Source organism: Artibeus jamaicensis, unplaced genomic scaffold, assembly GCF_021234435.1.
Source record: "Artibeus jamaicensis isolate MK-2021 breed Jamaican fruit bat unplaced genomic scaffold, CSHL_Jam_final contig_1832, whole genome shotgun sequence".
Lineage (NCBI taxonomy): Eukaryota > Metazoa > Chordata > Mammalia > Chiroptera > Phyllostomidae > Artibeus > Artibeus jamaicensis.
The window spans coordinates 2,788,445-2,802,153 of record NW_026521362.1 but is presented as its reverse complement, the minus strand read 5'-3'; the positions used below and the strand labels follow the sequence as shown (position 1 = coordinate 2,802,153).

Below are 13,709 nucleotides of genomic sequence, written 5' to 3'. Positions count from 1 at the left end.
TCCTTCTCCTCCTTTTGTTCTTTGCTAATTCAGGAAAATATGATATATAATAGCGAAGAAATATTATAAAGACAAAATGTTTACATTCAGTCTCACATGCACAGAAAGCACAAAAACACACTATTAATAAGAAAATCTCAAAATATTTATGGGCTTTACAATTCAGTGGTCCCAGCTTCCTCCATACACATTTATTATTTTTGACTGTGAGTGATAGGACTAGATTAAACTATAGTCAACCCACAAGGGGTCCTGCTGTGCCCAGATGCTTTTCAGTGACAGGAAGAGCCCCCTGTCACCTGAAATTTGTGTGCGCACATGTTGGACTCTGGTGATTTATGAGAGTAGAGGGCACCTGGTTTTACTCATCCCAACTGTCTCTCTTCGATGTCAATGGATGAGGAATCTTTAGAATGGGGAAAAGAGTTAAATGGTACTTTCTTGTGACTGTTCCTGGGAAAGCTCCTCTACTGACAGGCTGGAAGTTTCCACGGACCCGTGTTTCTCAATCTTAGCTGTGCCATCAGAATTCATAATTATTTCAATATCTGTGGTGGATTTCTGGGTTGATTGTAATGCATAGCTAGGAACTATAAACAGGGCAGTAAGATTTCAGAAAACTCTACTCATTGTTCCTTTCCTTTCCTTTCTCATCTGGATTACCTGCCATGAAAGATGCTTTGAGTTCTGTTCTCCATCCCTTTGTCATCCAGGGCCTTTGTGCTTTATGGCTTCTGCATTATCCGCCTCCCAAGTCCTGTAGCCCAGCTGCTCCATTTCCCCCATCTCTCCCTCTCCTCCATGCATTCTTAATGCAGCCTCAGTATTGGAAATTGCTAAAAGAAATTAAATATATACATATATTCTAACCCTTTGGCAGACTGTAATCAAAGGCAAGATCAAAATGAGAAAGAGAGAGAGAAATTTATCCAATGGTACCAAGACAAAACTGAAATTACTAAACACACATTTATAATCAGTTGGTTAGAGTATACTAGTATTGCCATATATTTGTCTCAAATCTTCTGCTGAGACTCTGATAAATACCACTTGCACTCAGAATTCTGCTCTGTCTGGAGGCCATAGAGGTATGCCACTTGATCTCACTTCACGAAGAACTTGCCTTTTGGCTGGAAAGTGTGCATTTAGCTGACGGTGTCCAGCAACAGCATCTTTCCCAATCTGATACAGCATTGAGATAAGGTCATTTTCTTCTAAGAACAACCCACGGCTAATGACAACTCAGTAGGCACCTTAGGACAGAGCCATCTCAGCCCAATGTGATAATATTCTAATGGGTAACTTTTGCTCTGGAGCTTCCCATTGAGTTGATCAAGACTATCAAATTTGCATCATAGTCTGAATGTTTCCATACTGAATTCTGCCTCCTCCTAACTTTCCTTTCCTTTCCTTTAGTTGGTGTCTGATCAGTATCACAGACTAAAGTTCTGTCTCCTTCATCCTGTTCCTCCCCTTATTATCTTTAATGCGTATTACCCACTAACAAACCTTTTGCCTCCCTAGCTTTGTCTCAGTACCTGCTTCCCAGACAAAGTGCACTGACACAACCTGTCAATCTTTTCAACATTTTTTAAATTATGAAATTCAAATTATTATATTTCAGTACTGGGAAATGATTCCAACCTTTTTATATATTCTACAACAGAAAATTAGAGTGACAGATTCACCACTACCAAAAATGCTATATGTATTTTTCTTCTAGTAGTTTAATACATGTTTGTAATGTTCTATGAGTAAAATTATATCTTATCTTTTTCTAATTTCTGCCTTTTAGAAATCTTGTCATTAAAACTATCTTCAGATTTCCAAAATAAAGTCATTTGGATAGAGGCAACAACGCTTAACAATATGTGATTCCAATTCGATAAGTATTATGAAAAACTTACATTAGCTGGAGAAGTATTTCTTAAAGAGACTTGCACTTCTAGATGTTAATAAAGCCATCTCTTCCTTTTGGTGCTTACCACATTGTATAATTATAATTATTATTGTTGTTGTAAATATATTTTGGCGAGATGGTGTCATCATCATTTCTGACTTGCTCAGCCCTTGACCTAAAGGTAAAGCACATGGTTTATGCACATTAGGTGTCTGTTTAACTGAACTGAAAAACATTCTTGTCCATATTTTGACATCTAGTATTTCACTGGTGTTCCCAGGGGGAAAATCCTTAGAAGTATAACTTCAACTGCCATGGAAAAGGACAGGACATTGCTGTTTTTCCCTGATGTTTTGCCAATCAACCCTTGGGTCTGATAAAAACAATTATTTCTTTGTTAACAGATGTTGAGCTCTGGAACACTTTTTCAAAGCCCCATTCTTTTAGTAACCAGACTACTTCCATTAACCTGAGTAAAGAGAAGTTTTAACACAGGAAAACCTTGCTAAATAAATGGTTTCTTTGAATTCCCAGGCAGAGGCTGGGATTTGGAGCCAGGATTAAGGTCTGGATGAGTCATCTGACATGGTGTGGCAATGACTTTGTTCTCTAGTCTGCACAATCAAGTCTCAAGCGGATTTATCCTTTCATTTCTCTTCTTCTTCTTCTTCTTCTTCTTCTTCTTATTATTATTATTATTCTCTTTCTTCTTCTTCTTCTCCAAGTGAGAAAATAAATTCAGTATTCCTTTTTTAGGAGGATCAAAAAAAAAGAAACACCATTCTATTGCCCAAAATTGCTTATAGAATTTCAAAGAGTGACCTCTTCCCAGTTATAGCAGAACTTATGGTGGCAATGGGAACGTATTAGCTTTTGAAGCTAAGCACTTCAGATCCCCAGGCCTCCCCTTCTCTTTATTGTACTTTGGAGAATGGGAAGATCAGGAGTAAAGGAGTGTTAAATGTAATACCATTTCCACTGAAAGCAATTAATATTTCTGGTCAGGTAGACTGTCACATGGCAGGAACCACAGTGACAACAGTGAATGATGAGAGGATGGACTCCAGGTACACTGAGAGGTTCAAAGCCTTGCTTTTTTCACAGTTGGCCGATTAAGTGATTTTTAAAGTTTGGACTTCTCAAGGGCAGAGGTTTTTTTTTTTTCTCTTATACATTAAATGTACTCTTTTCCTCACACTGTTTGGTTATATAATAGGGTGAGTGCATGTGCAAAATCATGCCTTTTTAGTGTTAAAACACAGGATTATATCCTTTATCTTCAAAGTTATATTTTTCATGATATTACTAATTTTGGACACAGTAAGAATGTAGCTTGTTCTTAACTGAGTTTGTTGGTAAATAGAGCTTTGATTTCCTCTCCCCTTCCCTCTAAGATCTGTATGATAGTTTGTTTACAACCTGCCACCCTATCTCTATATGTTAGACTCCAAACAATTGCATATTCTGTAGTCATGTTTTCCAGATTTTTCTGGCCTTGTTGTTTTGGCTGAAATAGTGTGCTTCTCCTTCCTTTGACCCATGCTGTTTACAGTATCTCACTTCAGTTTATCAGACAGCACCTGATTAGGTGGCCTTCTGTCATCCATTCCCCACACACCCCGCCTGGCTTTGGCACCGCCGGGCTGGCTGCCCTCCAGAACCTCATCGTGAAAGCAGCTGTCCTGACAGGGGAAGATGAGTTTGGTTCATCTTTCAATATTGGAGTTAGACTTAATGCCACAGATAGGTCAAGGCTCAGTCACATTTAAAGTGTGACATGATGGCATCCTGAAAAAATACTTAACATACCAGGCAATGCTAGTTCTTTAAAAGAATAAAGACCTTCAAAAGGGGCAGATGTGTTTTGAAATGCCTGTTCTACTTTTTTTCCAGCTAGGCAATCGAAACACTAACTGTAAAGTTCCAAGCACTAAGCATGTTGCCTGTAACATTAAAGCAAGCTCAGTAAGTTTTAGTTCTCTTTGAAAATGCATTAAATACTTACCATGTGCAAGGCAAGCTTGGATAACTGGAGTACTAAATGGTACAAGATATTATGAGGTGGGTGCTCAGGATGTTTTTAGAAGAAATCCTGTTGAATTCTGAGCTCAAATACAGGCTAGAAAGTTTTAAAAAAAGCCACATGACAAATTTAGGGAAATGAGATTTCTGTTAGTGGAAGCATAAGGTAAAAAGTTTCATGAGGGAGGTGGCACTTGAATAAAAAAGCTGAAGAAATGATTTTGTTCACTAGTGATGTTGATTTGGAATTTGCAGGGATAGAAAAGCATACTTAAGAGACAGGAAAGAAATTGAGCAAATGACGGTAATGTAGGCGTGTGTGGGAGATCGGTAGCCAAGTTGGCTGGGGTATTGCCCATATTAAAGGGAAGGTAGCAGGTAATTTGGGAAATATAGGTTAGGCATATTTTGGAGGACCTGAGATCTCAGCCTACAGGATAAGCATGGTGAAGTGGAGGAAGACTCTGGTTATGAATGAGAACGCCTAGATTCTAGGCGCTGGTAGGAGGCGACAGGGCACCCAGGTTCTGGAGGTACATTGTTCTGGGTTCAAATCTCAAAGTTTCCACTTACCAACTCTAACCTTGAAAAACTTACATTCTCTTTCTTACCTCAATTTGCTTATTTGGTAAATGAGAGGGTTACCTTAGACTATGTCTCTTGAAGAATAAAGTTATTTGTTTATAAATTTGGTTGTTGAAAAATGGCAAAGGTCTTCCATATAAAAGTTTTTTTTTAAGTTGGAATGTTTCAAGGCTTGTGAATGAATAATTAAATGAGATAATTAGAAAGCTCTTTGGTTTCCATTTCTTTGCTAAACCTTTATGATTCTAAGGAAATAGATCTTGTAATACCAAATACTATCTAGGACAGTTTGAAGGAGCGAAAGACTCAAGGTAACAAAATCATTCATAGTTGGACTAAAATGAAATGGGAATTTGAAGATAGTAGCATTTTTTAAAGGGGTAGAGAAACTCATGTGAGAGATACTTCAGGTGTACAATGGAAAGAATTTGGCAACTGATTGAATATCAATTTTACTTAAGAAGCAAGGAAGTATTACCTTCTTATCTATATGTTCTTTTATATTAAATCATGTACGTGACCCAATTTAATGATAACTTTTAATTTTGTATTACTCAGAGAGAGTTTCAACAGTTTTGAGTGGTGTGGGTTGGTACGTGTTATTGATCCAACAGATATTTTTTGTGGGCCTAATCTATGACAGACTATGCTCTAGGTGTTGGGGACAGAGCGGTGCACATGAAAGACAAAGTTCTTGCTCTTGTAGAGATTAGACTGTGATGTAAGGGGTGAAGAACACCAAAAAAAAATGAAGACTGCTGCATCTCGGGGAAAAAAAGTGTTGTGAAGAATATGAACTGAGCTGATGTGATAGGAAGAACCTGGGCTAATGAAAATCTCCCTTGGAGGATGCACTTGGGTTGAACAAAAGAAGGAGCCAGCAACATGAATTAGCAGGGCAAGAACATTCCATAAAGAGGAAACATATAGCACAAAGGTAAAAAGATGAGGATTATGCTTCCGTGAGTTTCAGAAACCCACCTGGCAAGAGCATTGTGAGTTAGGGAGAGAGCATTCGGGGATGAGAGGACAATACTCATACAATGTGTTAGTTCCCCAGATGGGACCAACTCCAAAAACTCATTTCTAATATCTTCTTGGCTTTATTGCATTTTCACAGTCCAGTAGATAACATCCCTCACAGCAAAAGTAGTTAATAAAACCACATCCATTCTCTTTTTCCATGCCAACTTTGGCAATATGTTGAAACTCCCAATTTTTCAGAGAACAGCGCTGGGGCCCACAGTTCTTAGCTACTTGCTCAAGGTCACACAGTTTGTGAGTGGGAGGGCCAGAACACAAATTAGGCCTTATGATTCGAGGCCCAGAGCAATATCCACTTTCCACGGTGTCACTCTCCCTTGTTATGTAACTCTAAGGGCTAACAGGGAGGTACCGACCTCTTATCAGCCAGCCCAAAGAAGAGTCCCTAACTCTGAGTAGCTGCTTTAACTGAGACGATTCGTGAAGAGTCCAGGCTTATGGCTGTGAAGGTGATGCCTGGTTGCCTGCACTAGCGTTTAGGGGCAGACAGGTAGAGAGAATGCCTGTAAACAGAGAATCGGTAGAGTGATTATGTACTTATTTTCCTTTGCTTAGGAGTCTTAGCACAGCCCTTTGGTATAATAATATCAAAATTTGATGATTTTTCCAGCAAAACCGATTTTATAAAACTGTACTGAATGGACTGAATGCAATGAATATGCCACAAGATACCACGGCATTTTTAAAACAAACACGATGTGTGGTAAATAAGCCGGTATTTACACATGGGCACCATATTAGCTATTTCTGCCCTTTGCCCCTCCATTAAGTTAACTGCCAAGCCTGAGCCATTAAAATCCAGGCTTCTTCCCTCAATTACAGCCACGCATTAACTCTGGCCATGCTGAAACTTTTTAAATAGAGCCATCTTCAGGAAAGATTATGAGCTTTCCTATGAGCGTATCCCCTCCTTTCTGCTCCCATCCGGAGGCTCCCCGTAGCTACTCACAGCTGTAAGTTTTAAATATGCTTATCTTGGAGCTAGTTGGGGTCTCTGCGATGTACACTAAATCCAGGCATCCATTTAAATGAGAGCCCTAGATATAGACTCGCTGTACTCCTTTGCTTTCAGAGAGCAGCATTTACTGCTTGCTGAGGGCTTTCTGCCTAACGCAGAGAAGGGCGAAGAAGTGTTGGCTGGTGTTTGGGAGCCCACTGAAAGTCGCTCGTGGCTGGAGGGGCTCGCTTTTTCTTGAGCTGCCAGACACTGCAGGCTCAACTGAGGCGCGGAGGTGCAATTCAGGCTGATGGAACAGCGGGAGAAGGCAGGGACAGGCGGGGCTAGCGCGGCTCTGCAGCTGATCACACGCGCCAGCACAGACGCCGCTCTCCAGTCGCTCCCGCCGCCGCCGCCTGGCGTCTTTTACCTGGGCCACCAAGGCACGGACAGGGAGCAGGAAAACCGAAGAAGGGAGAAGCACGGGAAAGCACAGTGAAGCAGAGGACAAGCTGGAGTGGCACTACTATTTAACCTGAAAGTGACCAGGAGCTGAGGCTCAAACCCCTTACGGCAGTGCCACTGTCGCTTGCTAGGAGAGCACAGCACCTAGGAACCCCCAAGTCCCGCGCCCAAATCAGTTTGTGCCCGGGGCTCCAGGATCCTTCTGGTGGGGGCAGCTTCGTGCCCTCTGGAAATTTCGGACCTCGAGGGACCTGCATTGGCACCTCCATCGTGGTACAGCAGGAAAAGTGGGGGCGAGGAAAACAGCCCTGAGCGTTGGGTGCGAGGCCAGGCTGCCTCTGCAGCCCGCTGCGCCGTCACCAGCGGGGTGAGTGCTCTGCTTTCTTGCACCGCCGCGTCTCCGCTGCAAGCGGGGGCGGCCTGGGGCTCTTGAGGGTCCGCTGGAGGGACCTGGTGGCGCCCACGGAAATTCAGCGGCAGGCGGCCGCCAGGCGGACAGGTCTCTGGAGTCTGAAGCGGGCGTAGGCAGTGGGTGTTGCACTAATCTTCGGCAAACATGCCTTTGGGAGGGATTTTGGCTAAAAGATAGGAAGCGGGAGTGCTGGGGGCAGCCGAGAGCAGCCCCGGGGTGGGGAGGGGGGCGGGCGATCCGGGAGCAGCGGGGAGGGGGGAGGGTCTGGTCCAAGCAGGTAGCGGAGCTTCGGCAGCTTGGCGAGTTGTCAGGTGGCGTGGAACTCGCTTGTCAACTATAAATTTTAAAAGAGTCAGTTTGGGAGTGCTGCAGGATAGTCAGTCGGGCGGAGGGAAGGCAAGAGGTGGCCCGGGATGCCTGTGGTGGGGGGAGAAAAGAGAAGCCTCGCAAAGCTTGGAGGCAAAATTGCGCTTGTGGTCTTTGCATCCCTCCAGCCCTGAGCGCGGGAGAACACTTTTTTAAGACTCAGCTGGGAGGAAAGCCTCCGTCCCAGGGGAGCAGAGGCGTCTGCAGAGACCGCGGCTACCTGCCGGGTGCGCCCCCCAACCCGGGCGCGCTCGCTTTTTGCCCCCCCTTTCTCCCCCGCCCCCACCTACTTATTGGTGCTGGTTTGCAGCGCTCGGCTCCTGCGCCTTCACTTCGCGTTTGAATCTGGCTCGCCCCTCCGTATTATGTCTGCACTCCGAAGGAAATTTGGGGACGATTACCAGGTAGTAACCACCTCGTCCAGCGGCTCGGGCTTGCAGCCCCAGGGGCCGGGCCAGGGCCCGCAGCAGCTGGTGCCCAAGAAGAAGCGGCAGCGGTTCGTGGACAAGAACGGCCGGTGCAATGTACAGCACGGCAACCTGGGCAGCGAGACGAGTCGCTACCTCTCGGACCTCTTCACCACCCTGGTGGACCTCAAGTGGCGCTGGAACCTTTTCATCTTCATCCTCACCTACACCGTGGCCTGGCTCTTCATGGCGTCCATGTGGTGGGTGATCGCCTACACTCGGGGCGACCTAAACAAAGCCCATGTCGGCAACTACACACCCTGCGTGGCCAATGTCTACAACTTCCCCTCTGCCTTCCTCTTCTTCATCGAGACCGAGGCCACCATCGGCTATGGCTACCGCTACATCACCGACAAGTGCCCCGAGGGCATTATCCTCTTCCTCTTCCAGTCCATCCTCGGCTCCATCGTGGACGCCTTCCTCATTGGCTGCATGTTCATCAAGATGTCCCAGCCTAAGAAGCGCGCGGAGACCCTTATGTTCAGTGAGCACGCCGTGATTTCCATGAGGGACGGAAAACTCACGCTTATGTTCCGGGTGGGTAACCTGCGCAACAGCCACATGGTCTCCGCGCAGATCCGCTGCAAGCTCCTCAAAGTAAGTGCGACCCGCCCCCTGCCCCACCTGGCAACCGCCAACCCTCCAACCTGAGAACCACCCCGGCCCCCTAGTCTTACCTTTTGCCGCAGGTAAACTTCCTTTTGGGAGGGCGAAGCTGGACGCTTGGGCAAAGGAAAGCACAGTGGACTCTACTGTTACTTTCCCACTCACTCCGGTGCTTTTATTTATATCCATCATTCTACTGTGCTTGTATCGCTTTCTGGACTAGTGACACCTAAGGTGTGGTGGCGTTTCCTGGAGGCCAAAGGTAAATAAAAGAGTCTGCCCTGTTTTCTGCCACACCCTTGTTGGTTTGCACTTTAGAACTCTTTTGATTTGTTGTCAATACTTCATTTCATTAAATCTGGATTATGAAAACTGAGCACCTTTGATTTTGAGGAAATAGGTGCTGAACCTACCCCAAATTTTTACTTAGGGCTTGTCTTCCTTCCTTTATTGCCCCTCCCCCCGTGCCCAGTAATATCAGCAATATTCCTTTTTACCCAATAACATTGAGTCTATCTATGGTCATGTTTTTAATGAGCACGCAGACCTGAGAAAGTTAATAAAATGGAAGAAACGACACCTGGTTCTTTAAATTTCTTATTTTTACTAAATATTTTCCTAGAGAAGTATTTTGTGAAAGCTTGAGTGCTTTTCCTGTAGAGCCTCTTGTTAATTTTATTCTCAACTGCCTGTTTCTATGAAGCCTTTGTCAATTACAGATTTCACTTGAAGCTTTTCAGCATCCATTAAAGAAGATTGCTTCCCTACCATCAGCAGTGTGGATGCTAAAACAAATTGCACCTGGAGTGGTTATTAAAGCAAGGTTCATCTAGTCGTTAGAGGGCACTGCTACAAACAAGGAGAGAAGCCCGCCCTGATCATTCACCCAGTTAGAGGCTGGAAGCAAGATATAATACCAGTTCTCTGTGTGTTATTTACAATTCCTGTTTTTGAGGGATTTGCCTTAGGCAGTTTTCAAGTGTTCATACATTTAAAACAGATAACCTCAAAGAAAATCTTGAAAATTTATCTCAGGTTTCATAAAGAACCAGTTTCAGAATTGAACATTAATAAAATTAAAAGCTGATAAATATATAAGCTGAGGTTTTTGCTTTTGAGATTTCAGCTTCCACTCTACAAGTATGTATTGTTTTACACAGTCTCAGCTTATGTTGTAATTTAAAGTGACCCAATGTGCTTTTAGAAAGTTTGGCCCTTGTGTCATTTTCGTTGTTCATGTATGAGATCTTACCCTAAGGACTCTTGACCATGTGGTTTAGTAAGTTGTTAGAATTAAAGCAGTTCCGCTGTCCTGCCCCTCTACCTCACGTGCATATTTACTGTGCTATGGACAGTGTATAAACTAAAGTTTGTATGGCAGAGCGGAAAAGTTTTCCGACTGATTCCGATGAATACGTTCATTAAGATTGCAATAAGTAAATAATTTGAACAGATTACATTTTGTATAACTAACTTCGATGAGCTGTATGCATTTTTTACAACTTAACTTGGCATACTGCCCACTGTTTGAACTGAAGGAGTTGCTTGGGGCAGGTGAAGCGGTCCTGTTGCAGACGTCTACAAAACCGCAGTGGCGTTTGTTGTGCGTGCTTGTTTCTATGACTAGAATAGGACGTGTAATCTTTCGCTCTGTGATATTAGGCCCACTGCAAAGAGAGAAGTGCTTTGTTAACACAGTGCGGAAGTCTCTGTCAAGGAATCCATGCTTGTGTGTCACTTTGTAGATTCTTATTGAAGGAGTAGATTACCATACTGATTGGTCTATTGGGCATTTAAAATTAGACTTTAAAGATCGGTTTACATTCCATTCTTAGGGTTTTCAAACATATAAACTCACCTATGAAGCAAATATTCTTTCAAGCCAACATATTTTAGATGTTTTTAGAGTTTATTAAATTTTATTTTAACAAAGCCAACAATAATTAGCATTAATCTACATACTAGGTTTTTTTCTGTTTATTTTGGTTCTGTTCTCCCCCCCCTTCTTCAGGTACAATGAATCTGAATTATTTAGTCTTTACAGGGGCTCAGAACACTGGTAATAATTTCTATGCATAGGACCATGTACCACATATACCTGAAGGAATGTCCTGACTGAACAATACAAATAAAAGATGTATAGTGTTGGCAAATTTGGATTAAGGTGCTATATCAACACAAGGTGATAAAAACAACAACATCTAATTAAAGTAATATATAAAATATTTCTATTAAATTCTTTGCTTTGGATTTGTTAGGAAGCTATCATTGCTAGAAGTTAAAATGATTGACATGTTGTGTCAATTTATACTTAAACAAAATTATGGTGAAATTCTCTCTTGCATTTTGGGAAGCAAGGAGTTGATTAGTTACAGCTCTTCAGCCAACTGGATAGTATAGGTTGTTCAAAGTTGATTTTTCTTATAGCCTTGGTAATTTAAATGAATTCTCATAGTTTCTACATCGTTTCCTTAGACTTTATTGAAAAGGAGTCATATTTTGTTAGAGGTATGTGTATGTCTCTGCACATATTCAATTTTCTCCTAAAACCCCTCTTTGATATTTTAAATATAAGATTTATGTATCCTTAATACCAAGAAATATACAAAATTTTAAGGAACCCAAACCCATTATATTTAATGGTACCAATTGTAATTTATGTATGTTATTCCTGTTGCCTAATTTAATTGTACAGGGTTGGGAAAAAGTCAGTTTACAGTTGTGAGTATGTGAAACTGTTTACTTTTGCATTATTAATTAATTGTTGTATTTTTTACATACAAACAACTGTAAACTTACTTTTGCCCTACTTTATATTTCTATTGTGTTTTTTTCATTTGTTGAGTAAAATTTTATTTTTCAGTATTAATATAAAATATATATTTAATGGCTATAAGGCATTTTCTATTTTGGGGAAGATTTAAGAACATGGGTATAACTTTCTAATTCTTGCTACTATAAAAATTTCCATGTGTAGTTTTTGAATTCTTGAAGTTTCAATGAAAGTTTTTAAAATAACTTTTATGCGGTTTTTAATTGTTATTCACTTATATGAAAGCAAATTTCATTTCAACACTCTTCTTGTCCTCTAAGCTTGCAAATACTGAAATTTATTTCTATATTCAAATATAGGTTTTTCAGTGTTATGCCTGGAGTAGTTGGTCCTATTTGTCCTTAGAAAAATAAACAAGGAAAAACAAAATAAAAAATAAATAATATAATATGAAGTTATTTTTACATTAAAATGTGTAAGTTTATCAGCTCTTTTGAGATGAATGTTCTATTTTTCCTCTTTTGTCTCTATGTTGAATTTTAATTAGAATTTTCAATTCATTTTATTTGTCTTCTTTTTCTTTTTAACCTAAAATAAAGGGACTAATGAATAGGATAGTCCTATTAAGTTAATATATCATCTAGTTGAAAGTTGTAATAAAAATGCCTGGATTAGGAAGTTGAAATTAATGGCTGGAAGCTGGACTTGTTATTTACTGTTGGGTAAAAGGATTCAGAAATTTCACTTACTCCTTTCTACAAATCTAATGTTAAAGGTTGATTGCCCAGATTTACATCTTGTTAGGAGAAATTTAAATAATATTCTTTGATATATTATTCAAGTTTTTAACAACTTATTATTCACTAGGCATCATATATGTATGACATATAGGTACTCAGTTAATCCTAATTTACATAAAGTAAACATAAAATCAACTATTGTTGGATCTTTATTTTAAAATAAATAGATTAGAAGAAATGTTTCTCATGAAAGTGTAACTTTATTTTTTTATATTTTTATTTATTGCAGATAGTCTTTCTTTTCCAGAAGACCAGCTCTGCCGCCCTTAACTTTCACTTATTGAGCAGCAGTGGTGGGCAATCACCTTCCAGTATATCACATATATTATTTTTGTACTCATCTTTGAAATTCTTAATTTATATGGATACTCACAATTGGCTGCTGTCTGGTTTTCTCATATAAATGTGCTCAAGTGAAGATGCAATAAAAAACAAAATTATTGTCTGAAAAACCAATGAACTCTTCATCCTCTTCATATGTCCTAATATTGCATTAAACCTTTAACCACAATGATTTCTGGACACATGATTCCTAGATTTTTTTTCATGTATTTATTAGTTTGTCTTCATTTCACACTTTGCACTTAAATGCAATCATGCTTTTGACTTTGTATGACCTTATTTTGAATGATTAACTTTTTTCACTGATTGAGCTGGGGTAATTTGCACTTTAGCTTAAATCTTGAGATAATTAGCTAACTTCTTAAAAAATTAAAGCCACAAATAATTATCTATTACAAACACAATTTTTTCTGATCATCATATGAGTTGTTAATAAAAATACTCAGAGTCTAGAGCTAAGTCTCCCAAAGTTCTTGGAACTATATCTTATAATGTGGGTGATTTTTTCACATAGATTATTACTTTGTAAAAAAATATAGTTCTTATTTAGTCTAGCTTTGCATTCTCTGACACAAGTACAATAATTCCAATAGACATAGAACTTGTGTCCCTTTTAAAATCTATCATTGTTATTATTTTTAAAAATAGTAGTAATGTGTTGTTTTGTTTGCTTTTGTTCTTTATTTATAATGTAATACTGAAAAGTACAGGGTGGCTTGTACTCAGGAGAATACAGTGTGAATAGAAATAAGGGACATAAAGACCCAGAAATAAACAGCAGTAGGTGAGGAGAAATGATAAAGAGAAGCAGCAAAAAGCATTTGATGAACTTGAAAGTAAGTTTTGTGAGTAGGAGGGAAATGTGCATTTAAGATACAAATTCTGTCCACAGTTATTATAAATTCTATAAAAGACTCCCAAGGAATTATAAAATTGTTCTTTCATTTGAATGGTATAAAACTCTCATATAAATTATTACAACACAAACTA

General features: G+C 40.2%; 1 protein-coding gene across 3 annotated transcripts in view; it reads left to right on the top strand.

Annotated features, from left to right (window-relative positions):
- The first annotated feature begins 5,634 nt into the window (after positions 1–5,634).
- KCNJ3 (potassium inwardly rectifying channel subfamily J member 3) overlaps positions 5,635–13,709 on the top strand; it is a 135,101-nt gene continuing 127,026 nt past the window's right edge. For 2 of the 3 annotated variants that reach the window (XM_037143387.2, XM_053671867.1), the window contains exon 1: positions 7,914–8,795. In XM_037143387.2, the coding sequence (XP_036999282.2) occupies positions 8,097–8,795 (699 nt within the window). In that variant the 5' untranslated portion in view covers positions 7,914–8,096. Of the gene's footprint in view, positions 7,321–7,913; positions 8,796–13,709 lie in introns of those variants that run through there. The other variant, XM_053671865.1, reaches the window with a different exon arrangement.